The following is a 27,775-nucleotide window of genomic DNA, read 5'->3' as shown; positions in this document are numbered from 1 at the left end:
GAGCTTTTCTTTTTCCTCACAGACCCTGTTTGTTTTGGGAGACCAGTTTAATGTTCAAATTTGGTGGAAAAACGACTTTAAAACAGTTTATAAAACTTCAACAGACTCATATTCAGAATATTTCAATTGAAATCTTCATAAAATAACTGCAACAAAAGGCCTTGTATAGCTGGAAAATAGTAAAAGCTGCTGCAGGTTTGTCAGGGGAAGAAGAGGACCTGATGCTTTTGTTTGATTTCTGTCCCTGTTAGCTTCTGGATGTCTGTTCAAACTCGGTTCAAGTCTTTGGCTCTCAGTTTTTGAACTTACACCTGTGAACATTATGCTTGGTATTTTTCAGGATAACTGTCCACTGTTGTGAATACAGTTTGACTGTTGGCAAAATATTTCAGATTTATCTTTAAAACATTTTAAAATAAGATTTTCTATCAATATAATCTAGAAAGAATAATTGCTACTAATCAAAATAAATTATCTGAACACCAGAAAAAAAGGAATATTTGCTTTACTGATACAGAGATGCAACATTTTCAGCTTGTTTGATGGAGTTCTGTTTTGTTTTGTTGTTTGTGTTTTATTTATTTAATTTCCTTAATTGCTGGGTATGGTTATTGTTGTTATTAACGTCTGATGTTGTGATGATTCTTTGTTATCATTATTATTATCATCATTATAATCTTTATTTCTTTATTTTTCTTTTTTAAATCCCATTAATCCTATGAATGGTCGTGGTAATGATGATGATTTTGACAGGAACAGGGTTCTGAATATGAAATACAGCCTGGTGGTCTGAATGATGAGTGTGGGATGTGTGTGCATGTGGTGGGGGGGGGGGGGGGGGGGGGGAGTCTGTGTTTTGCTGTGTATCATTTTGTATGTTTGTTTAATAAAGAGTTTAACAAATAAAATGTTTTCAGTATTAAAAGCCTCATGATTATAAGCCTCAATTTCTTCTCAGAGGAACTTTTTCACACCAACCTCCACTTTAACGAAGCTCCTGCAGCTGCTGACGATTTATTCTTACTTTAGATCAAACATTTTAAATCGGCCTCGTTCTGCACCGCGTTCTCTCATTTCCAGCCTTTTTCCTTCTTTCACAGCTGAAAACATTTAACTCAGATTATTAGACGTCACTTCAGAGGAGCACCGACCGTGACAACGACAAAACTAACGCCAGTTTGAAATAAAATATGAGTGTAAGTTGTAAAAAAGTCTTCACACTGAACGACTAAAAGCTGCACATGCAGTAAAAATAAGACAGAACAAAACGCAGCCACTAAAACCAGAACATTTTTAAAATCTCAGTAGAAACAAACTTTCAATGCGTCTAAAGCTCCAAACAGCAGAGAGCGACCTGAACAAACAACCTCCTTATATAGACTCCGCCCACTCACCTGCACAGGTGCTCCTCAATCAGCTGATCGGCTTCAGTTCATTTCTGTTAGGGGCCCAATAATCTGCAGAAAAGCAGGTGGATGGATAATAATAGTAATAATAATGGATGTTCAATAAAGGGGCAAACAATGAGATAAAACAGAATATTAGAGGGTAGAAACAGAAGGTAAAATTAAATAACTACAATAAATTAAAATAAGATAAAATAAAGTTAAATAAAAATAAGATAAAACAGAATATTAGAGGGTAGAAACAGAAGGTAAAATTAAGTTAACTACAATAAATTAAAATAAGATAAAACAGAATATTAGAGGGTAGAAACAGAAGGTAAAATTAAATTAACTACAATAAAATAAAATAAGATAAAATAAAGTTAAATAAAAATAAGATAAAACAGAATATTAGAGGGTAGAAACAGAAGGTAAATTAAATTAACTACAATAAAATAAAATAAGATAAATAAAGTTAAATAAAAATAAGATAAAACAGAATATTAGAGGATAAAACGGAAGGTAAAATTAAGTTAACTACAATAAATTAAAATAAGATAAAATAGAATTAAATAAAAAAGATAAAACAGAATATTAGAGGGTAGAAACAGAAGGTAAAATTAAATTAATTACAATAAATTAAAATTAAATTAAATAGAATTAAATAAAAAAGATAAAACAGAATATTAGAGGGTAGAAACAGAAGGTAAAATTAAATTAACTACAATAAATTAAAATAAGATAAAATAGAATTAAATAAAAAAGATAAAACAGAATATTAGAGGGTACACAAGAGGTTAGTTGTGCTGCTACTCTTGGTTTTCACAGCACTTTTGCAAACCTTGCACATGACTGTAGTCTGCTCTGTGTCAGTCTGGTCAAAGCTGAACCACTTCCATAGAATCGATGGAACATGAGGCCCTTTTCTCGTGACCAACTCTTCGTCTGCTGTTCTGTCCGCCATGACGGGGGGGTGTATTGCATTTTGCAATTCGTGCATCTTCCTTGGACAAAGTGTAATACTCCCAGACTGCAGACATGTCTTCCTGTTTACATGTAACCAATCTTCCCACAATGCTTTGCTGCATGACTTAACTCACTTCTGTGCAACTCAAACAAACTCGGCGTGGTCGAGAGAGAGAGAGAGAGAGAGAGAGAGAGATGAAGGCACTAATGATGGAGAAAATCATCGGTTTTTCACATTGGCTAATTTTTCTCATCGGTCTGATACCGATATACGGGGAAACCCTGATATCGGCCGATGCCATCTCCAGTATATCGTGTATCCGTCGTTGATACGTTTAGGTGATAGGGTGAGGTGAAAAGCCTTTAAACAAAACACAAAAGAACAATGTCCACATTATTGCATTCAGCAAATAATAGCAGCCATTCCTCATGTACATTTTCAAACTGCTTTCTGTTCAAACAGGCTTGTCAGTGTCTGTTGGGCTATCTTTGTGTGCCTCTCAGGTGCTGGAGTGGACTTTGTAATGCTGGCTGGACACTCAGAGTGCAGGGGAGATCACTGAGAAAAACGGCAGCAAGACCAGATCAATGCAGCAATCCAGATGGAAGTTCAGCTGGAAACAAGTTTGCAGCGCTGCCTGTCTGCCTCCAAGATGCTGCTTGTGCATTGGTCATGTGTAAACACAAGCAGACAGACACGCACAGTCACACTTAAATACTGTCTGCTTAACCCCCATTCATAGTTTTTGTGGTGCAAGTTTAATTTGTGTGACTTGAAATTTCATGCAGTTTTAGCATTTTATGTTGGACTTTGTTCACATTAACAGAAATAGTTTTAGCACAGATTTTGTGTGGCGTTTGACTCTGAATGTTTTTGTCTTTTCTCTTGAAGCCACCGACTGTTCCAGTGGCCAGTGTGTCTCTGAACAGCAGCATGTCAGCTAGAGCACTAACTCAAGTTCTTATCGTTCCAATGCAAAGCCCTTAGTCGTTCTTCTTACATCCATGCAAATATGTGGCTGTTTGGAAACGGCATCTTCAACACGTCTCAGTGCTCTGTGCCCAGATCACACTCCAAGCCTTTGTCACCAACACAGAAAATTATTTAGAAAGCCTACATATGTGCTGCAGCTAATTAGATATTTTTCCTTGAAAATCAATCATTCATTACGCTTGTTTTGCACTGTACTGATTGTAATTTGACAGTCTAACATTAGTCTGTCTCATAGAAAGGTTCTGAGACTTCACTGTTGGACATTAGCACACTGAGTACAAGTCCAGTATGGGAGTCCAGACAGTATGTAGTGATGAAGAGCTGACTTCACAGCAGACGTGTTACTAAGATGAGCAAACTTTTGTATTCCGTGGCTCTAGCTGCTCTGTAACCACACCAAAGTTTGTGTTGCTTTATTTCCTACACATTCAAAGCTTCATTTAGGATTCATTGTAGCCCTTCAAGTCAGCAGTCCTTCCTTGGGAGCTAGTTTTGGATGTTTTTTACCATCACTTCTGCTGTAGTTACATTTTCCACAGTTCATGTAGTCGCTTCATTTCCAGCTGTTTTATGTGATGTGTGTTGTTTCATTTTCTTATTGTCACCCAGTGGTGTTGTTGGAGGAAAAGAGGATTGTTTGTATGTTGCTAAAACATGACATTAAAATGCTGGGTTGTCTCTTCACATTGATCCAGTCAATAAAAACATTCCACATCTGATCGTTTCACTGGCTTTATTCATGCTTACCTCATTTACACTGCAGATAGAAAACACACATTTCTTTTCCTTGTTGCTGTTCTGACTTGATAAAAGCAAAGCAAAAGATGCTGTATAAAGATGAGGGCAGACAGCAGCTGTTCATCCTGCTGCCATCAGGGAAGAGACTGGATCCTTCCAAAGCAGGACAAACAGGCTGAGGAACACTTTCCACCCATGGTCCATTGGACGGCTGAGCTCCAAACACCTGTCTACCCCAATGCTGCTTTTTCCTGATTCTATTTTCCTGCTTCTGATTCCACTTCATTTACCTCCCATATTGGATACATCTGGCTCCTTGGCATATGTTGTCATTCTAATATTATTTTGTTATCTATACGTTTGATTTTATGATTGAATGTCTAACAGACAGTTCACTGATTTATTTTCATGTTTCAAGTCACCTTAAAGTTCCCTGCTGTTCAGAACAAATCTTTATTAAGGAATATGAGTTGTATTTTGTCTTTCATAAGAAAGATAAAGCATTTGTGTAGAAAGGAACTTGTTGATTCAGAGGCAAATTCAGCTTCTCAGAAAAACTGGAGCTTATCAATTAATCGATCATCGATTGATAAGATGAACCAACTATCGATGAATGAATTACTCGATCATTTGCACCCCCATGAAAAAGTCATCTGAAAACATCAGCTTTGAGTTAGAATAGATGAGTGACCGTTTGTAACTCTTTCTGTAGGTTTGAGTACACAATATTTGTGACACATTTGAAAGGAAACAGTGACTGCAGTAACATTTTGCTCCACTGTTGTAACTTAGATCTGTACTCTACCTGCTGAGGGTCATCAGGAGGATTCCAGGGAAGGGTGGTGTCGCCATCGTCATCCCCACCGCTGGCTCCAAAGTTAATGTCAGAGTCTTCAAAAAAGAGGGAATCTGAGCCATCACTTAACGTCAGAATTTCCTCACTAAACTGATCTGACGTTTGTCCCAAATCGACCTTTGGTTCAGCTCTCTGTAGGTAACGATATGAGAAACAAACCATTACCAACTTACCAAAGCAGCTTTTGCAGCATTAATACTGTATAACACATGTTGTCATTGTTTACCTGCTGACCCACTGGGTTCTGGTGGTCTTCTTGGAGGCCCACTCTTTGGGGATCGTCTCTGCAAAGACGTGCACAGATCAGCAAATGATGGCTGTGATTGACGGGTTGTTTAACTGTTCACAAATCTGTCACAATAAGAATTAAAAGGAATGAAAACATGACCTTTTTTGGCCTCTGATTTCTGGGCTCTGAGTCAGATGACTCATCAGAAATAAGCAGTAAACCCTTTGCCTTGGAGCATGTGTAGACCTGCAGCATTCTTCATTTACTCTGTTCATAAAGCTGGGCCACTGTTACTTCAGGGGATACAACTGTAGAGGCAGGGATGTTCCCACGTGTCACTGGGAGTGGTGGATCCAGTGGCGTATCCAGGACTTTTTTACCGGGGTGGCCTTGATGGGACACAAAGCTAGTGTGGGGTGGCTATGGCATAGCGGAGTTTCATCCACTAGGCTGGTTCTTTAAACTATAAAGTATAAAACTTTAAACTATAAAATCTAAAGTTTTAGTGGCCAAACTCTAGTTGAGTTGACAACAATGTCCCTTGAACATCTACTGGACGAGTAGCCAAAGGTGCCAAACACTGAACATGAAATGATCAGTACTGCCTGGTTTCTCCCTGCAATAGATATCTTATTTTCAGGAAGTTATAATCTCTCCTTACCTGTAAAGACCCTACATCCTTGTCCCTGCTGCTGGCCTCTGATCCATCTCCTCCCTGACTCTGCTCTTTCTGTTATGGCAATAAACATAAAAAATGTGGTAAGAAACATTCTGAAATAGCATTAGGAAGAGTAAAAATTGCAGTAGAATTTAACCTCAAAATCACTTTAACCCATAGATACATATTTTTTTCACCTCTGCAGACCCTGATGGTCACATTACTGCCTCTGGTCCATCTCCTGCCTGACTCTGCTCTTTGTTATGGAAATAATCATTAAAAAATCTGAAAATCAAAATTCTGAGATAGAATTTGAAAGAGAAGCAGTAAAAATAGTTGTAAATTTATACCATAGATAGCCTATTCTTTTTTCTCCTCCCTGACTCTCCTCTTTTGGGACCAAAAGACTTAAATACATGGAGAGCAATTGTGAGCACATCTTCTGCCCAGAAATGAAAGAGGACTGGGTTTATTCCAAGAATAAACTAATTAGCAGTAATGTAACAGAGGCAACCACATTCAAATTATTAACTAGCTTAACATATTGATATATTGCCACGTTTTACCTTGTCATCATTTAGCTAACAAGTCTAACATTGTTTGCATCCAACAAGGTCACACAACTTACACGGTTTGTTTGGAAAGAACTGTGTAGTCTTTTGCTTCTTGCTAGCTCTGGCTGGTTTGCTAAACATTACTCCAGACGCACGTTCAGCACAGCTCAGCACAGCAGCACGTCTCCTGTGGAACACCTGCGTTAGCATGCGCTCATGGTGCATTCAAAGACGGCTCGGGAAAACACGTTACTGGATGCTAATAACGGGTTTAGATGTTGTAACGGCTGAAAAAAGTGCGGGGGGATAGAGGGGACAGATGTGGAAAGTGCGGGGGACATGTCCCACGCGTACCCCGCGTCCGTTACGCCCATGTGACCAACTACCTATCAGATCTGGGGTGGCCGCAGGGGTGGCCAATGAGATTTCAGGGGTGGCCCCGGCCACCCCCTAAAATCACCATTGGGTGGATCTGCATGGGCTGCTGGAGTGTGACTGTGGCTGAGTGATTGCTTCATATGGATCACCTGCACTGACCTGAGTGTCTGTTTGCTGCAGAGAGGGAAAGGCAGGGTGCCACATTTCTGATGACCGCGATGAAGTGTATGTTTTTATGAAAGCCAAGAATAAACAGTATTTTTGTAGTACGGCTTCATGTTTTCTTTCTTCCAGCGTGTCACACAGAGCTCTGTTTTTACCTCTGTCACTCTTCTAGTTTGATCGTCACTACACCCAGCAAAACCTGTGAATTAGAACTAGTGTCATTAATCACAGCTAAAGTTATAGGAGATGCACATTATTTCAGCCTCACTGTCTGCTCCTAATGTACCCCCTCTATAGGCTAATGGACATGTGAACACACAGGTTGTACATGATGAGAAATGTCTGCAGAATAAACCACATGATGTCAGCACATCACCTGAGGAATATATGGGGGGGGTACATTTTCTGGCAGGTGCAGACAATGAGGCTGAAATCATTTGTATCCCCCTATAACTTTAGCTGTGATTAATGACACTAGTTTATAAAGCAGAGTTCATGTAGATCCATGTGAGAGGAATGAAATTCACTTTCTCGGCCCTTTTTCCATGGTCCCAGTACAGCCTATAGGCTCTTGTTCACCAGCATAAATGTACTAGTAGGCTAAAAAATAAACAATCTGTAGCAAAGAGCAATAATGTAAAGGTGTTTTCTATTTATCACGTTTTTGTACTTATTTTAGACATTTTTAGTTCATATTTTTCTGCTTAGAACTCATTTTTGTATTTATTTTTGTGTATTTTTAGGATGGATTTTTGTACTTGTGTTTATATTTTTCAGACATATTTTGATATTTATATTTGTAGGGCATACTTTTCTACTTTGTTTTTTGTTATTTATGGCATATATTTCTACTTATTTTCTATATATTTTAGGCCATATTTTTCTATTTTTGTGTATATTTTTAGGACATGTTTTTCTGTTTATATTTTCAGATCATATTTTTCTATTTGCATTTAAATTTTTAGGACATTTTCTGCTTAGTTTTTATATATTTTTAGTGCATATTTTTCTACTTATAATTCATTTTTGTACTTATTCTTATATATTTTTAGGACATGTTTTTGTACTTATGTTTATATTTTTAAGACATATTTTTATATTTATATTTGTATTTTTAGGACGTATTTTTCTACATATTTGTAGGAAACATTTTTATTTTTTGTTTACATTTTTAGGTCATATTTTTCTACTTATTTTTGGTAAATGTTTTCTACATGTGGTTATACTTTCAGGTCATATTGTTTTATGCTTTTCTATACATTCTGGTCATATTTGTGACTTTGAAGGGAGCAGCATTAAGTTCTGATTGGTTTCCTCCAGAGCTCCAGCTCCGTAAATCTCCCGTCTTCCCGTCGACCGGTGCCAGAGCTGAAGTTCACGTCACCCGGCTGACCCAGGACCAGCTGGACTCCTGCAGGAACTCCGGCTTCGTGTTGTGCTCTCAGGACAGCTGGGCCTCATCAATGAAATAAACATCAGCAGGTAATCAATGAAAATGCAGTTTTTCCACATGTAGCAGCTCCTCCTGCTGCTCTGTTGAACAGATTTAAAATGGCATTAAATAGTCCATCCACCTCTTTCTCCTCACTAGGGTCATGGGGGGTGCTGGAGTCTATCCCAGCTGACTCAGGTGAAGGCAGGGGACACCCTGGACAGGTCACCAGTCTGTCACAGGGCTACATATACAGACACACAATCACACTCACATTCACACCTACGGACAATTTAGAGTAACCAATTAACCTCAGCATGTTTTTGGACTGTGGGAGGAAGCCGGAGTACCCGGAGAAAACCCACGCATGCACAGGGAGAACATGCAAACTCCATGCAGAAAGATCCCAGGCCGGGATTTGAACCGGGGATCTTCTTGCTGCAAGGCGACAGTGCTAACCACTACGCCACTGAGCAGCCCCATTAAATAGTCATGCTTTGAAATATTATTAAATTATCCAAAGATATTATTAAATTGTCAAAACCTGTGACTAACGTTTCCAGAAATAGAAATAAAATGTTTTCAGTATTAAAATGTCCACAAACATTGTGTAGTGAATCATTAGAAGCTGTTAATGTGAATTATTGAGACCACCAAGCCTGAGTTTGATTCTAGCAGATTTTTAAAGACAACCTGCCGGCAGTTTGAGGACTCAGAGGTTTAAATTTTAGGTCAGCAGGTAAACTAGGGAGTGATCGCATTCAGTTAGAACTTCTGTTGGACTTTTCTCTGATTTTTAAAAACATTTTTTTCTCATGTTTTATTTCCTTTTTTGGTTTATCTGATGTTTTAATGCCAGCTTTAAAGGTGCTGTAGAACTAAAGTCTTTTATTGTTTTTATTATTGTAATAATTATTATGATGTAATTTTGACACCTACAGCTTGGAAACGCTGATCAAGTCGACGGTTTTAACGTCGCCTCTCAGTCGTCCCACTCAGGTACGTTAAAAACATCTTTCTGTTTCCTCTTCCTTCAGTTTGAGCTACAGTCAGAACTTCTATCGTGTTTTCTTTGTCTGTTTTCAGGTGATGCAGACGAGCCGAACAACCAAAGACTGGAAGTGTTCAGAGATGGAGCTGACCGGCGACATGACGCTGGTTCTGTCCGACCAAGACCAAGACGGAGACCAAGACCAAGATGGAGACGGAGACCAAGACGGAGACGACGACCAAGACCAAGACCAAGACCAAGACCAAGACCAAGATGGAGACCAAGACGGAGACCAAGACCAAGACGGAGACGGAGACGGAGACCAAGACCAAGACCAAGACGGAGACCAAGACGGAGACCAAGACCAAGACGGAGACGGAGACAAAGACCGAGACGGAGACCAAGACGGAGACGTCACGGTACGGAGCACACAGCTCACTCACAGCTTCAGCTTTAATCATTCTGAGCAATAAAAGTCCTCATTTTCTAAAAGAATCACCTTCAAAGTAGAGTTTCAGACGTGATGTTAAAGGAGTGTCAGGAGAATCAGTGCTGTTTTCTGTCCAAAAATCAACCGTCTTAATTGTTGTTTATTTGTTGTTGTTGGACCGACAGAGAGAACAAACTTTAATATCTTTATTTCACAGATAATTGGAGATATTTGAACAGTTTTTACAGCAGGGGTTTCATTTCATTAATGAGGGTTATTGTAAATGAATCAAACTTTTAAAGCTAATAAATAAATCTAAAGAAGAAGAATAAAGAGTCAAAGGAAATTCAGGAACAAGATGCTTCATTTGTGTGTTAATGTGACATTTTGAGGCATTTTATTAAAAAGTCTTTCTTATCGAACATTTTATAAGATCAGACAAACTTTAATTCAACCCATAACGGGGAAATTAGCCTAAAACATGTTTATTTGTTGTTGTTGTTTCTGGTTGTTGACAGTAAACAAACTATCAGATGAATTTTTAAGTTGGTTTCATCAAAGATTCAGATTTTTGTTCTGGAAAAATATCAAATCAAACTTTATTTCATCCAAAGGAGTTAGTTTTTAGTCCATGTCGTTCCTTCAGTGGGATCTGTTTGTCTTTAAAAACTAGTAATAAATAATGAATAAATCAGTGAAAGACTGTGATTCAGATGATCGACATTCAGGAACAAGATGCTTCATTTGTGTGTTAATGCAACGTGTTTTTTTCAGGCTAGTGGAGAAAAAATCATTTAGATTTTTGTTTTTTTATTTGTGTTGCTGTATTTCAGGGATGATTCATATTTTTCTCTAAATTAATTTTTCCTCCAACTCTGAGGAAGAAATCTTTGCTTTGGCACACGTCACTTTTTATTCTTTCTTTCATATATTGTTCATAGCCTCATTTATAAAACATTGTTTGCCTTTTAAACGTCTTTTTTCTGAGCGATTAAAACCAAATTGTCACCGTAAAGCTTTTGGCTCAAACATGCAAACAAACAAAGTGTGTTTTATCAAATATTCACATCTTTTTACATCCATACAGATAATACACCACCTCATTTATATTTAAACACAACATTTGTGAAAGCTAAATTCATCTCATTGGAAGTGATTATTTGTAAAATCTGGCCCTTTTGACCCTTTTCACTGTTGCCCTTTAAATCCATAAAAAGCCTCAGACTTCATGTGAAAATGACAGAACATCAAACCACATATCTGTGAGCTGAGAGCCAAAGACAGCAGAGAAAAACTGAATAATAACAAAAAAAATCATTATTTGTGGAGCAGACAAAGTCACAGAGATCTTTACAGTAAAATAAATGTCAAATCAAGTCAATAACGGAAACAAATTCAACAAATAAATAAGACTGCAAACGTGAAACGTTCACAAAATGTGTTGTAAAAGTCTATAAAACGCTACTTCAACAGACAATAATGAGAAAGTAGAATTCTGAAGCTCATATAAATACTGTGGCTTCTTTATGTTGGAGATAAAGCACATTATTTGATGTATATGTGGTGCTGCAGTGAGTATTTCAGACTTCAGGACCAGTAAAGCAGAAGGAATGCACACACAGGCAGAGATGCTCTAAAGCTACTTGAAGAAGACTTTCCAACGGTGAGAGTCGTTCTTTGTCGTGTCGTGTTGTCCCGGCAACCACAGACAATCCCACGCTGATGTGCTGTCATTCTCCGGGTGTCTGCAGGTTCCACAGATCTTCAGTTTAGCTGATAACTGGAGGTGGAGCAGACATGGAAAACCAGCTTACCAAGCTCCTGCAGTCTTTACACTCCTCTGTTCTGCCAGTCTTATGCTACGCTAAACGGTGGAAGGCCCTCAGCTGCAGCTCATCCAGTGTTGGAAGCAGTCCAACATGATGCTGCTCCACCATGGTGCTGATCCACCTGGACTTCTTCTATCAGGTCACTGCTCCCCACCAGCAGCCTGACCTCAGTGACGGAGCTCGTCAACCTGCTTTTGGGTCTGGACAGTTCCGCTGTGTGTCAGGGAATGCCCCCAAAGGAGCGTTATTTCATAAAGACCCTGTCATACTGGAGCAGGCATCCACGTGTGATTTGTTGGTTCAGAAGAATGTGAGCGTCTGCCATAACTGCCGAGTGCTGCAGGGACTTTAGCTTCAGCAAAGACACCACAGCAGAGACCACCATGTTCTTCTTGTTCTTCTTTTGGTGACATCTATGACATTTTCCAGACTTCCCTCTGGACTGTAATAGTTTAGGAGAATCCCCAAAGCCATTCCAGGAGCTGTGACCTCATAATCCAGCTGTGTTTCTTCTCACATGTCTTTTATTATTGCATGTTGTTCTAGGGCTTTTCTACTTGACTGTTCCATGTCAGAGTTTGGACAGTGTGATGAACAGAGCTGTGTGATCTCTGTGCTGTTGGTTGATCCACTCTTACTTGAGGAATATCCCTCATCGTTGTTAAAGCTTTGACTGATCTTTTCCCCATTGTTGCCCATCTGTGTGTGTTTTTTCTTGTTTTTCTCTGGCTCCCTCTGTCTGTCGTCTCTCCTTCCTGTCTCTCTCTCCCGGTCACTCGCCCTCTGGCTCTGCCTGCACTCTACCAGCTGATTGCTGCTGTGGGTGTCAGCTGCAGTAATCAGAAAAACACTACTCACCTGTCCCCCACCTCAGCTATAAAAGCTCTGTGCCTTCTCTCAGTCGGATCGTTGCCAGACTCACATGTCGTCCCAGACTCCGTCCCCCACAAACCCTACCACCTCTGGACTGCATCAGTTTATGGACCCTTCTGCTTCCCCTCTTTGTGGATTCCCCCTCTTGGACTCTTGTTTTGATTGACCTCAGCCTGTTTGCTCCCTCGGTTATTACTTTCCCCTGTGTGTGAGTACCTCTCCTTAGCTCTGTTGTTTCCAGCTGTTTGGTTTTTGTTCTGCCTCCTTACTCCTGTTCTCAGTTATTTAGTAGATTGGATTCTCATTTAATAAAAACCCCTTTCCTGATCACACCAGTTTGCCTGTCTGTTGTTTCTGCACCTGGGTTCTCCAACCTCCCACCGTAACAGGCTTTGGTTTAGTCTCTGGTTCTGTGTTACCACCAGGGTCACACAGGGGGTGTGGGCTAGAACATCACTTAGAACAATTTGTCCACAGTACGGCAGTGAAAGAAGCAGAGACTTGGCTGATGGTCTGTTGACTTGTTGTTGTGGTTTTCTATAAGGAAAGGGAATAATAAACATATCTCAGTCACAGTCATGAGCTGATGTATCCCTCTACACATGAACACCATCAAACACTCCACTATTTAAACAGACACGCTCTTATTCTGAAAACTGGAAGTTAGGCCATCTGTGCACAGAGCAGAAGCAACTTCACACTGATAATTTCAGACTGAAAATAAACTTATTCTCTTCACATTCCTGACTTATCAAAGGGAAAGCAACAGTTAGATCCAAAGAATAAACACAGAATAATGAGCTTCACGTGACTCAGATTAACTCACTGAGTGGCTTCATATAAAACTTAACGAGTGTACCGTTGCCGTGACTACGGCTCATTAGCATAATAAGCACATGCAGAAAATAGAAACAATAAATAAGAACAAACATGACAACAACATTAACTAGCCACAACATCACACCGACTCCTGAGAAAATATTCACTCTGTGATACAACCATGACCACCGTCTAACAAAGGATTTCTGACTGGAATCATAGGGTTCCTTTAGCCTAGCTTAGAACAAAGACTGGAATCATAGGGTTCCTTTAGCCTAGCTTAGAACAAAGACTGGAATCATAGGGTTCCTTTAGCCTAGCTTTGCTCAAAGACTGGAATCATAGGGATCCTTTTAGCCTAGCTTAGAACAAAGACTGGAATCATAGGGATACTTTTAGCCTAGCTTTGCTCAAAGACTGGAATCATAGGGATCTTTTAGCCGAGCTTTGCTCAAAGACTGGAATCATAGGGATCCTTTTAGCCTAGCTTAGAACAAAGACTGGAATCATAGGGATACTTTTAGCCTAGCTTTGCTCAAAGACTGGAATCATAGGGATCTTTAAGCCGAGCTTTGCTCAAAGACTGGAATCATAGGGATCCTTTTAGCCTAGCTTAGAACAAAGACTGGAATCATAGGGATACTTTTAGCCTAGCTTTGCTCAAAGACTGGAATCATAGGGATCTTTTAGCCTAGCTTTGCTCAAAGACTAGAATCGGGGGGTTCCCTTTAGCCTAGATTAGAACAAACACTGGAATCATTGGGATCCTTTTAGCCTACCTTAGAACAAAGACTGGAATCATAGGGATCCTTTTAGCCTACCTTAGAACAAAGACTGGAATCATAGGGATCCTTTTAGCCTAGCTTAGAACAAAGACTGGAATCATAGGGTTCCTTTAGCCTAGCTTTGCTCAAAGACTGGAATCAGGGAGTTCCTTTTAGCCTAGCTTAGAACAAAGACTGGAATCATAGGGATCCTTTAGCCTAGCTTTGCTCAAAGACTGGAATCATAGGGCTCCTTTTAGCCTAGCTTAGAACAAAGACTGGAATCATAGGGATCCTTTAGCCTAGCTTAGAACAAAGACTGGAATCATAGGGTTCCTTTTAGCCTAGCTTAGAACAAAGACTGGAATCAGGAGGATCCTTTTACCCTAGCTTAGAACAAAGACTGGAATCATAGGGATCCTTTAGCCTAGCTTAGAACAAAGACTGGAATAATAGAAATCCTTTTAGCCTAGCTTTGCTCAAAGACTGGAATCATAGCGATCCTTTTAGCCTAGCTTAGAACAAAGACTGGAATCAGGGGATTCTTTTTAGCCTAGCTTAGAACAAAGACTGGAATCATAGGGATCCTTTAGCCTAGCTTAGAACAAAGACTGGAATCATAGGGATCCTTTTAGCCTAGCTTTGCTCAAAGACTGGAATCATAGGGATCCTTTAGCCTAGCTTTGAACAAAGACTGGAATCATAGGGATCCTTTAGTCGAGGTTAGAACAAAGACTGAAGTCAGGGGGTTCCTTTTAGCCTAGTTTTAGCATCGTCATCATATTTAGCAGTGTTAACATTGTTAGCATAGTTAGATTAGAGGGCCTCATGAAGCTGATTGAGAGAATACCAAGAGTGTGCAGAGCTGTCATCAAAGAATCTAAAATATAAAACATATTCTGGTTTGTTGAACACTTTGCTGTTTACTAAATAATTCCATTGATGTTCTTTCATAGTTTTGATGTTTTCAGTATTAATCCACAATGTAGAAAATAAGTAAATCAAAAACCACTGAAGAGGTGTTTCCAGACTTTGGGACTGTAGATGTTTTAAATGTCTTTAATTGCTGGTTCTGACTCTGGTTCTGTCCAGTCTGACATGGATCAAGTCTTGCTGGTTCTGGTTGTGGACAGATGTGTGGATGTCTGCTGCTCGTCTGGACCTCGTCGTTGCTGCTTCCACTAACCAGGACTGTCGCTGCTGAAGCTGTTGGATTTTACACAGAAACAGTGTGAAGCTGTAAAGTTTGTGCCTCATCTATGGAGGGAAGTTTTCATGTTTGTGTTGGACCAGAACCAGTGGAGGCAGGTTGCAGCTCAGTGTCACGTACATTCTGGTTCCAGTTCTTCCACATTCTTCAAACTTTGGTTTCTGGGGAGCGGCTGTGACTGAAAACAAAACAACACGTCAATCAGCCAGAAGTATGAGGAAATCTAAAGCGGTGAATTCCACCACTCCTTCAACAACAAACTGAATCTGATGCTCTGTTTTCTGCTTATTGGACTTGAATGTGCAGAACTGCAGTTTGATTTCTGTCCAATGAGAAGACTGTGATTGTTGAAGGAGGTTGTGACAATAATCAGAGTTTTAGATCTTCATCTCCAGCCTCCAAAAGCTACACTTCATGTTTTCATTTCTAAAACCTGCAGATGAATTCCTTCATTTCATCCAGATAAACTCCAATCTCACACATTTACCTCAGACCGGTGCAGAAAATGGTAGAAAAACTCTGATCTGACAGAGAAGGAGATGCTTCATAGTACTAGTCCACATTCAGAGTACCTCATGTTGTTAAAGTCATCTGGAACCAGGACTGAGGAACTGCAGGAGCTGATTGTCTGATAATGTGACCTTAGTTGGTCCATGAGGGCTACAGATCTGACCTTTTTATCAGTTCACAGTTAAACCAACAAGGTTCAACATGAAAACACAAAAAGAAAGAAAAGACAGAATGTAAACTGACAGCAGCTCATCAGACTGTCCCAATAACTGACTGCCTGCTTTATTTAACATTTACTGGAGCTTTATTTGTGCTCCAGAGTTTAACCATCAAACCTAAAAATAGATGTGATGTAAACTAGTGCTGCCAAACGATTAAAAAATGTAATCTGGTTAATCTAAAGGTTGCTGTGGATTAATTTAGATTAAATATCGTTCATTTTTAATCTATATTGTTCACGTTTTATGTTGTCTGAGCAAACAGACTGAAGGAAGAAGGAATATTTCTGCACTTAATGTTTTTTTAACACCTTTCAAAGTCCATATTAACAAAAAACAACATTTATCCCCATTAATGTGGCTCTGTTACTCTTTTTCAGCAGCTACTGAGACCAGGATTTGTGATAAAAACATTTTTAACATTTTAATTCAAAAGGTTGAAAATAAATCCAGTACAGTACAGATAGCTGACTACTGGTGATGCTGTCAGAATAACTTGTAGCATTCAGTATTATCACACTTATGGCCTTTTTAAATCAGAATTAAAGGGGAAACAGAGAGCCTTGTACTGTCCAGACTGTGAGACACATCTTTACATTTTACACCTTTTACAAAGTGTGACATGTGAACAGAGCTTTAGAGATGCTGCTGTTTTAAGTGGAGCAGGTTAGCTGTTTTCTGTCTTCATGCTACATTAAAATAACATCTCCTTGCTGCAGCTTCTTTATCTCGTCGTTTCTTCTCTCCTTTTTTCTCTCCTACTCTTTCTTCAGCCAGCTATTGACACAAACCAATCTGTTGACATTGTCTGAGAGAAGAGATGAGCGCTTCTTATGAACAATGTTGCCTGCAGCTGAGAACAGTCTCTCACATGGTACAGTGATGTTTGCAGCCAGCAGTGGCAGCTTTCCATGAGCTCTCCAGTGAGCTGAGCACCACTCTAAGGACAGTTCTCCATCCTAATGGTAGGCTCTGCTCTGTACAAGTGCATCAGTCTGTCAGCTAGCAGCTCCTCATCTCATTCTGAGTCTGAGCCCATCTGGAAAAGACCCTTTTTCTCTGGTGGCTCATCTTCACAAGTCTGTCGAGGTGGGGATTGTTCATGCAGCAGTCGTCCAGGTGTGGTCCACACCCCCTCTCTGTCACTCTTGGGGAGGCATTTCAAGTCCTTGAACCGAGGATCCAAAGCTGCTGCAATCTTGAGCCATTCATTGTTGACAAAGCGTTCTTGACGGGAGGGTAGGTCTTCCTGGAATGCCGTTTTAAACTTAAATACATCTGCAGGATCGTCATCAGAGGTTTCCATCACACGACGCAGAAGGCAGAAGGCAGGCAGTACCACTGAGCAGGAAACGTAGGATTCCCACCCAGAATCTGTCACATACCTGCAGTCAAGATGCATACACACACACACACACACACACACACACACACACACACACACACACACACACACACACACACACACACACACACACACACACACACACACGTTTGTTTTTCTATACCGGTGGGGACTTACCATTGACTCCCATTCATATCTAACTCCTAACCCTTACCCTAACCCTAACCTTAACCATCACCAAATCAATGCCTAACCCTAAACAAACGTTTTTGCACTTTTACATTTTTTATTAACAACAATATGGCCAAGAAAACGGTGTTGCCACCCGTGGGGACCTCATTTTAGGTCCCCACCGTAAGACAAGTCCCCACCTTTATAGCAAATAGTCAGGTCAAAGTCCCCACCGGTATAGCAGAAACAAGTACACACACACACACACACACACACACACACACATACACACACACACACACACACACACACACACACACACACACACACACACACACACACAGCTTCAGTGGCCTTTATTATTTACATTTTTTACCAATGATTTACCACTAGTACTAGATAAGGCTACTATATCAATGGATGCAGATGATTCAGCACCTAAAGCTCAGAGCTAAACACATCCCTACAGCAGGAACTGCAATCTGTGGTGGAATGGATCAGGAAAAATAAGTTGGTTCTTAATGTATCGAAGACAAACAGTATTATATTTGGTACAACACATACTTTACAACAACAGCCTGAATTGAATCTTTTTATAAATAATGTGTCTGTTAAACAAGTAGAAGAAACAAAATTACTTGGTGTTGTGTTGGATAATAAATTGTCGTGGACTAAACATATTGATAAGATGGTATCTAAGATGGGAAGTGCTGTTTCTGTTGTGAAAAGGTGTGCAGCTTTCATGTCACTAAGCTTCATTAAACTAGTGTTACAATCTTTATCAGTTCTGGACTACTGTCCAGTAGTCTGGTCTAGTACATCACAAGAAAATATAAAAAAGTTGCAAATTGTACAAAATAGAGCAGCAAGAATAGCTTTGCATTGCAGTTACAGAACAAATATTATAGCCATGCACAATTATTTGGGCTGGCTATTGGTGAAGGAAAGATTATTGTATTCATTGCTGGTTTTCTTTAGAAACATTTAAATTACAAAAAACATCAATCTTGGATAAAAATGTATATTTTAGTTCAGCTAGACATAGCTATGCAACCAGACACAATTTTACACTACCCAAGTCAAAAACAAACACAATTAAACGAATGGTTATGTACAGAGCTATGCAAGAATGGAATAAACTACCAGGAAACATTACACAAGAAAATAGCAAAGTAATGTTCAAGAAGTCAAAAAACATCGGTGTACAATAGAGACCTAATATAAGTCAATTGGAAGTACAAGTGTTACTTAAAACTGCACCTTTGCAACAGAAATAGTTCTAGCGAGATAAATAGTAAAAGAATGGTGAATGTCAAATCTGATTTAAATTGAACTGTTAAATTGGGTTAATTTGGGGTTTGTGCTTCAATGGCGTTGGGTGTAACATCAAAGGACAAAAGAAACTGGAGTTTTATATGTGTGACCAACATACATAATATATGTAGATCTGTGTAGATATGATGATATGTAAATATTATATATCACTGCTGACCTGGGAGAGGTCTTCTATTGTCTGTGTATTGTTGTGTTGTGTATATGTTTGTTGTTTTATGTTGCATTTGTATAAGGATTGTATTGTAAGTGATGCAACTGCATTGACACATTGTAAAGATGTTGTATGGACCCCTGGAAGAATAGCTTTGGCATTGCCATCGCTGATGGGGATCCAAATCAATCAATCAATCAATTAAAGTCCCCAGAATAAGAGCAGAGCACTGATCCAGCTGTAGCTGATGTTGTGTGTCATGTGTTTGTGTTGTTTTCTTGCTCTGCTTCATGTTCCAGACGGAGCTCTTGCTAGAAAACTGGTTGATCTGCTTTAGCTGGCAGGGTCTCTTTGGATTGGAGCAGCTGTCTCCTGTTAGCTTGGCAGCTAGTTCCCTCTGTGAAGTGCTGTTGTCAGATCAGGTACAAATCTGTTTCCTGCTTGGTTGCCCTGACAACAGTGACGTCACACCTGTTCCTCAGGTTAGTTCTGTCTTTCACCGTCTTCATGTCTCAGCTTGTTTTCTCCGTCTGAATGTGAGTAAAAGAAACTTTAAACTGGGTTTTATCTTTTGTATAACTGTAGAACATAAAACTGATTGAATGATTCGTCGTATATTAACTCAAAAACAACGTTGTTGTGACACAATTAAAACATTAAATATATCTTTATTCCCTAAAACCAAACCTTCAGACATGTTGGGGTGTTTCCAACCAGCAGGAGTTCTCAGACTGATGCTGAAATCAATGTTTTATCAGTAAATATCATTTGTGTTTGTTCTAAGTTCTAAACATGAGTTGTTCTTATTATCTGTCAATCACAACCTGTGATCTGATCTGTCTGGCAGAGGGGAAAAGATTTAAAGTGAAATAAAGTTCACCTGATACACTTTGAAGAAACCAAATGCTGGAAATGTTCAGATGTTTCTTAAATGCAGCATTAAATGAGACTGAGAGCAGACATGTTGAGGGAAATGTGCATCAGTGTGATCTCTGCTGATGGTGGTTCTGTCCCACTGATTCCATTCTAGGGAATGTTAACTGTCAGGGATTTACAGCCTGATGGGAGCTTCTGCTTTCATGAAGAACAGGGTTTGTACAAGTTGTGTTGGACGTTGAGTGACATGAAAAAGGTTGAATGTAGAAATAATGGGTCACATGAAATGAGTGGGAATCAGCCTCTAAAATGTGCTCTTATTGTGAAAGTCTGCCTGCTGCTTCCTCATAGGTGGAGTCCTGACTGGTTCCAGGAAACAGATCACCTGTCTGAGCGTCCAGGAGTGGACTGGAAACTTTCTTCTTCTTCTTCAGCGCTTTGAATAAAGTGTAAGTTTGCTTTGTTTGCTGCTTTAACTTCAGTAATGTTGCTGTTTGTTTCTGCTCTGTCATGTTTCTACATGTTCACTTCTTATTTCAGCACAAACTGTGGATGACTGCTGTTTAAACATGGATCAATATGATTATTAGCTTATTGATTGACTGCAATCAGTCAATATTTCTCTGAGATTATTGATGGACTTGAGTCAGTTTGATGAGCTGCTGATGTTTCTTTGTTGTTTTGTCTTTCTGACTTTGGCTTTGTGGGTGAGTCTCTGCAGCTCCATGACTCCATCTGCTGGACTGATAGTAGAAGTGCAGCAGCTGATCTAGGAGGATCTGAGTGGATGAATGATGTTTGTTTCCTGTGCAGGTGAAGGTAGAAAGTGTGTGTGAGCTGCTGTGAGTTGAGCATCATGGATGAGTGTGAGGACAGAGAGGAGGGAGTCCCTCCCTCTAAAAGCTCTCTGTGTGGGGAACAGGAGAACCAGAGCAAAGCTCAGAGGTGAGAGCACCATCTCTAACTGTCCAGGACTCTGCTGCATGTCAGAGCTCAGCATCACATCACTGCTGCATCATTATTGACAGGAATCCACCTGGACCTGGACCTGGACCTGGACCTGGACCTGGACCTGGACCTGGACCTGGACCTGGATGTCCACCTCGGCCTCCATCCAGCTGTGTGTCCTTCAAGAGTGACCGGTCTAATCATCGCCTCATTACCTTTAAAGATCATCAACCTCCTGCTGCAGAGAAGTAAGCTGTGAAATCAAACTACTGACTGTTGTGTCAAATGTTCTGTTATTGTTCCAAATATGTTCCATCATTAAATCTCTCTGAAACTCTGCTTCATGATTTTTCCTTCCTGGAGATCTTCCTCTTTATTTACCAGAATCCATCAGAGACCAGAGTCCTCTGGACCTGGACCTCCATCCAGCTGTGTGTCCTTTAAGAGTGACCAGTCGAAGGGTATTCCTATTGAATTTAAAGGAGAACCAGTTCCTGCTGCAGAGAGGTAAGATGTTTAGAACAAGGTTTCAGAGCTGCTGGCTTGATAGCAGATGTTAGCCTGTATGTTAGCCTGTATGTTAGCCTGCATGTTAACCTGCATGTTAACCTGCATGTTAGCCTGCATGTTAGCCTGCATGTTAGCCTGCATGTTAGCCTGCATGTTAGCCTGCATGTTAACCTGTATGTTAGCCTACATGTTAGCCTGCATGTTAGCCTACATGTGAGCCTGCATGTTAGCCTGTATTTTAGCCTGCATGTTAGCCTACATGTTAATCTGTATGTTAGCCTCTATGTTCGCCTGCATGTGAGCCTGCATGTTAACCTGTATGTTAGCCTGCATGTAAGCCTCTATGTTAGCCTGCATGTTAGCCTGCATGTTAGACTGTGGGTTAGCCTACATGTTAGCCTGCATATTATCCTACATGTTAGCATGTATGTTAGCCTGCATGTCGAGCCTGCATGTTAGCTTATACGTTAGCCTACATGTTAGCCTGCATGTTAGTCTACATGTTAGCCTGCATGTTAGCCTACATGTTAGCCTCAATGTGAGCCTGTATGTTGACCTATTTGTTAGCCTGCATATTATCCTACATGTTAGCATGTAAGTTAGCCTGTATGTTAGTCTACATGTTAGCCTGCATGTTAGCCTACATGTTAGCCTCAATGTTAGCCTGTATGTTGACCTATTTGTTAGCCTGCATATTATCCTACATGTTAGCATGTAAGTTAGCCTGCATGTTAGCTTGCATGTTAACCTGCATGTTAACCTGTATGTTAGCCTGTATGTTATCCTGCATGTTAACCAGTATGTTAGCCTCATTGTTAGCCTGTATGTTGACCTATATGTTAGCTTGCATGTTAGCCTACAGTTAGCCTGTATGTTGACCAACATGTTAGCCTGTATGTTAGCCTATATGTTAGCCTGTATGTTAGCCTGCATGTTAGCCTATAGGGTGAATTCTACATTGCTGATGGGGACAACTGATGCTGGACGAGGATTGAGAGGACAGAAAAATGGTTCTTGTCCTCTCTGAGTTTAATCAGTCGCCATCCAGACCTACAGAGCAGTTTTCCAGGTTCTCTCTGAAGTTCCAACCCTGGAGGAGGAACTTTGAACTCCCAGAAACAGTCCTGAAAGAGGTTCTACAGGGACGGTTCCTGTGATCAGAACAAAGATTGATGATGAGCCAAAATGAAGAGAAAGTTCCTGCAGTGGAAAACAGACTAATGTTGGAATCTCTCATGAACATCATGGACCTTCAGCTGGTGTTTGTCTCTGTGTGATAAAGTGAGAGTTAACTGTTGGTGTTGATCCACAGAGTGGAGCAGCAGAACTCAGAGGTTCCCAGAGCTCAGTCTGTCCAGCAGCATCACCTGGACTCCATATTCATGGTGAGTTCATGGACAACAAGTTGTTCTCCATCTGTTGTGTTCAGGCGTCTCCATGCTGCTCTTTGTAGACCAGTGGACTGTCAGTGTGTCCAACATGGATCTGATGTTTGGCTCCATGATTTGACTCTGATGGACTCATTGACACATTTCTCTGTTCCAGCTGCTGGAGGACAACATGGTGACTTTTGTGAAGAAGGAGCTGAAGAAGATGCAGAAGCTTGTGAGTCCAGATTACCCAGAATGCTCCTCAGAGAGTCAGAGGGAGAATGAGGAGTTGGAGGGTGATGATGAAGATGAGAGGAGCAGCAGAGAGATGTTTGAGCAGATCACAGTGTTGTTCCTGAGGAGGATGAAGCAGGAGAAGCTGGCTGACTGTCTGCAGAGCAGTAAGAGGATTTGTGTAAAGACTGAAGCTGCTGATCAACAGAACATTTACTAAAGTCTCAGAATATCTTCAGACAATCAGTCTTCAGAGGACAAACTGTCACCTTCACTTTATTGCTACTTTGGTGCTTTAATATCCAGGTTACTTCTACTTCACTCTTTCTTTCTTGTGTTTTCATTCAGAATTTGCTGCTGCAGTTTGTAGACGTGAACTTAAACGTGGTCTGAAGGAGAAGTTCCAGAGAGTGTTTGAGGGCATCGCTAAAGCAGGACAGAAGACCCTCCTAAATGAGATCTACACAGAGCTGTACATCACAGAGGGAGGGACTGCAGAGGTCAATGATGAACATGAGGTCAGACAGATTGAAGCAGCATCCAGGAAAGCAGACAGAGCAGAAAGAAGCATCAGAGCAGAAGACATCCTTAAAGACTCACCTGGAAGAGATGGACCAATCAGAACAGTGATGACAAAGGGAGTGGCTGGCATCGGGAAAACAGTGTTAACACAGAAGGTGACTCTGGACTGGGCTGAAGACAAAAGCAACCAGGACATCCACTTCATGTTTCCATTGACTTTCAGAGAGCTGAATGTGGTGAAAGAGAGAAAGTTCAGCTTGGTGGAACTTCTTCATCACTTCTTCAGTGAAACCAAAGCAGCAGGAATGTGCAGCTTTGAATACTTCCAGGTTGTGTTGATCTTTGACGGTCTGGATGAGTGTCGCCTTCCTCTGGACTTCCACAACAATGAGGTCCTGACTGATGTTAGAGAGTCCACCTCAGTGGATGTGCTGCTGACAAACCTGATCAGGGGGAAGCTGCTTCCCTCTGCTCGCCTCTGGATAACCACACGACCTGCAGCAGCCAATCAGATCCCTCCAGACTGTGTGGACATGGTGACGGAGGTCAGAGGGTTCACCGACCCACAGAAGGAGGAGTACTTCAGGAAGAGATTCAGAGATAAGAAGAAGGCCAGCAGCATCATCTCCCACATGAAGAAGTCACGAAGCCTCCACATCATGTGCCACATCCCAGTGTTCTGCTGGATCACTGCTACAGTTCTGGAGGAGCTGCTGAGAAGCAGAGAGGGAGGAGATCTGCCCAGAACCCTGACTGAGATGTTCATCCACCACCTGGTGGTTCAGGCCAAAGTCAAGAAGGTCAAGTATGATGGAGGAGCTGAGATAGATCCACACTGGAGTCCAGACAGCAGGAGGATGATTGAGTCTCTGGGAAAACTGGCTTTTAATCAGCTGCAGAGAGGAAACCTGATCTTCTATGAGTCCGACCTGACAGAGTGCGGCATCGATGTGGAAGCAGCCTCAGTGTACTCAGGAGTGTTCACACAGATCTTTAAAGAGGAGAGAGGGCTGTACCAGGACAAGGTGTTCTGCTTCGTCCATCTGAGTGTTCATGAGTTTCTGGCTGCTCTTCATGTCCATCAGACCTTCATCAAGTCTGGAATCAACCTGCTAGAAGAAGAACAACGAACAACATCCAAGAAGCTGAAAATATCTCTAAAGAAACCTAAACTAAAACATCTCCACCAGAGAGCTGTGGACGAGGCCCTACAGAGTCCAAACGGACACCTGGACTTGTTCCTGCGCTTCCTCCTGGGTCTGTCACTGCCGACCAATCAGAATCTCCTACGAGGCCTGCTGACACAGACAGGAAGTAGCTCACAGACCAATCAGAAAACAGTGGAGTACATCAAGGAGAAGATCAGTGAGGATGTGTCTGCAGAGAGAAGCATCAATCTGTTCCACTGTCTGAATGAACTGAAGGATGTTTCTCTAGTGGAGGAGATCCAACAGTCCCTGAGATCAGGACGTCTGTCCACAGATAAACTGTCTCCTGCTCAGTGGTCAGCTCTGGGCTTCATCTTACTGTCATCAGGAGAACATCTGGACGTGTTTGACCTGAAGAAATACTCTGCTTCAGAGGAGGTTCTTCTGAGGCTGCTGCCAGTGGTCAAAGCCTCCAAGAAAGTTGTGTAAGTAGTTGGAGACTGAAGATCCTTTTTCATTTTGCTGCTGTTTCATCAGTATAATGTGCTTTTTGTCTCTTCAGACTGAGTGGCTGTAATCTGTCAGAGAGAAGCTGTGGAGCTCTGTCCTCAGTCCTCAGCTCCCAGTCCTCCAGTGTGACAGAGCTGGACCTGACTAACAACAACCTGCAGGATTCAGGAGTGGAGAGTCTTTCTGCTGGACTGGAGAGTCCACACTGTAAACTGGAAGCTCTCAGGTCAGGACTCACACTTTGAAACTGATGTGATTTCTATCAGTGGATAAACAGCTAACCTGAGTACAATCATTTCTGCTGATGGGATTCATCAAATGAGCTTTTACTGAACTTGTGCAGGACTTTGTCAGGGTTTATTTTTGACCTGATTAAATCCCACTAATGATTGCTGAGATTGTTGATTTGCTTGAGACGCATGAAATGTGCAGCAAAATGTATCTGAAAGACAAAGAAGAAAAGAGAGAGAGAAACATCCATCCAAGTGTTGTCCATCAGGTTTGTGTTGTTTTGTGTGTGCAGGCTGTCAGGCTGTCTGGTCACAGAGGAAGGCTGTGCTTCTCTGGCCTCAGCTCTGAGCTTGAAGACCTCAAATCTGAGAGAGCTGGACCTGAGCTACAACCATCCAGGAGACTCAGGAGAGAAGATGCTGAGAGCGAAAGTGGAGGATCCACACTGTAGACTGGAAACTCTCAGGTACAGACAGACAGGAACCTTTTCGCCTAGCCAGTCCCTCCAGGAATTCGCGATGTTGCAATCGCGCGAATTCACGTGAAATCAACCAATCTCCGCGAATTTTCTCCAGTCACCGCAACTTTCCCGCAATTTTAGCCCGCCTCCCGTGAGTTCCACCAATCATAGCAGCTCCCAGCGCAAACCTAATGCACGTACGTCAACGAATTCACTTCCTTGTTTATGGTTTGATGATGCAGACATGTGTGATACTCATGTCTCTCATTTACCACCAAAAATTACTGCTGAAGACCGTGATAAACAATTAATTCACTGATGTTCTTCACAAAAGTGGAGCTAAACTGTTTTACACCCTTGCAATATTGTTGTCGAATACAAAAAAAGAAAAAAAAAAATCATCGATTGACACACACACTTTAAAAAAAAAACACTAAACATATTAGAATGACTTAAATGATCAGACAACAGACCAGACAAATCACCATGATGGAAACTGCTACATCCAGATCCGTTAGAGCACTGAAAGAATGAGGTAAATTAGATTATTTATTCCCCCTAAGAACACGGCAGAGTTATGTGACGATCAGCGTGTGTGAATCCTTCCTCTCTTACCAACATCACTCAGAAACAGACTCAGGGATTTAAATGAAGTTTTCAGGGTCAGTCAGAAATGGATTTCCCATTGAGGTAGCAGCATGGCGTCTGATGGCAGCACGGTAACCATGGCAACAAATGAACGCTACCTCAGCGGCCTGCTGACGATCAAATGATTGTTATTGTAACTGCTGGTCATTGAAAGAGTCCACGCTTCGTACTGATGTCCACAAAAAGGTTTATTCTTCTCAGAAGATTTATCATTTGGTGGTACACTATGAAAACTATAAACACAGACATAACATCACATTCAAATCACGACATGACAAGAAAGCAAATACCTTATCTCTCACTTCTCTCCAAACAAATACACGGTTCTCTGAAAACGTATTAAAATTAATAATTACCGTGTTCGCCTGAATGATCAACAGAAAATAAATAAAGGCACACGGGATGTAAAATTGTCCGTTGAACCCGCCTGATCTCTGTCTCTCTCCCGCGCTGCACCTCACGTCCGCAGCGTAAGTCACATGATGACTAATCCAATTTTATCAACGCGGACAAATCAATCAAACAAAAACTAGAATAAAAATGATACATTTTACCAAGACAAAATGATCATAGGCACGACAGGACAAATGTTGTAACAATGTTTTCCAAAACAAAATTCACTTAATGAACGTAAATAATCAGCTTCCTGTGTTGTCATGGCAACCTGAGGACTCTTAAACAGCATCAGCTCCAGTTATCCTACAACAAATCTACCACTGTGGACGTATCGGACATGACACAAGGAACAGTTGATTAAATTGTGCGGGTGTTTCTGAGTCCCATCAATTCCCGTGGCCCGCTACATATTTACACACGTGGACAAAATTGTTGGTACCCCTCAGTTAAAGAAGGAAAAACCCACAATTCTCACTGAAATCACTTGAAACTCACAAAAGTAACAATAAATAAAAATTTATTGAAAATTAAATAATCAAAAACAGCCATCACTTTTGAATTGTTGATTAACATAATTATTTAAAAAAACAAACTAATGAAACAGGCCTGGACAAAAATGATGGTACCTCTATAAAAGATTGAAAACTATTTGACCAGAGTGACATGATTAACTCAGGTGTGTCATTTAATTGACATCACAGGTGTTTCCAAACTCATAATCAGTCAGTCTGCCTATTTAAAGGGAGACAAGTAGTCACCCTGCTGTTTGGTGAAAAGGTGTGTACCACACTGAACATGGACAACAGAAAGCGAAGGAGAGAATTGTCCCAGGACATCCGAAAAAAAATGATAGACAAACATCTTAAAGGTAAAGGCTATAAGACCATCTCTAAACAGCTTGAAGTTCCTGTGACAACAGTG

General features: G+C 40.8%; 1 protein-coding gene across 16 annotated transcripts in view; it reads left to right on the top strand.

Annotated features, from left to right (window-relative positions):
- Positions 1-27,775, top strand: part of LOC110970793 (NACHT, LRR and PYD domains-containing protein 3-like) — a 267,127-nt gene that overhangs the window by 226,849 nt on the left and 12,503 nt on the right. For 4 of the 16 annotated variants that reach the window (XM_051943522.1, XM_051943518.1, XM_051943514.1 and 1 more), the window contains 2 exons: positions 25,172-25,345; positions 25,643-25,816. The exons of 8 other annotated variants lie outside the window; for them this stretch is intronic. In XM_051943522.1, the coding sequence (XP_051799482.1) occupies positions 25,172-25,345; positions 25,643-25,816 (348 nt within the window). Of the gene's footprint in view, positions 1-20,228; positions 20,327-20,690; positions 20,823-20,905; positions 21,074-21,209; positions 21,333-22,647; positions 22,721-22,880; positions 23,107-23,287; positions 25,095-25,171; positions 25,346-25,642; positions 25,817-27,775 lie in introns of those variants that run through there. 4 more of the 16 variants (XM_051943521.1, XM_051943513.1, XM_051943519.1 and 1 more) reach the window with 3 other exon arrangements.

This window comes from Acanthochromis polyacanthus, chromosome 22, assembly GCF_021347895.1.
Source record: "Acanthochromis polyacanthus isolate Apoly-LR-REF ecotype Palm Island chromosome 22, KAUST_Apoly_ChrSc, whole genome shotgun sequence".
NCBI classification, from domain to species: Eukaryota; Metazoa; Chordata; class Actinopteri; family Pomacentridae; genus Acanthochromis; species Acanthochromis polyacanthus.
This window is presented reverse-complemented; position numbering and strand designations above follow the sequence as displayed.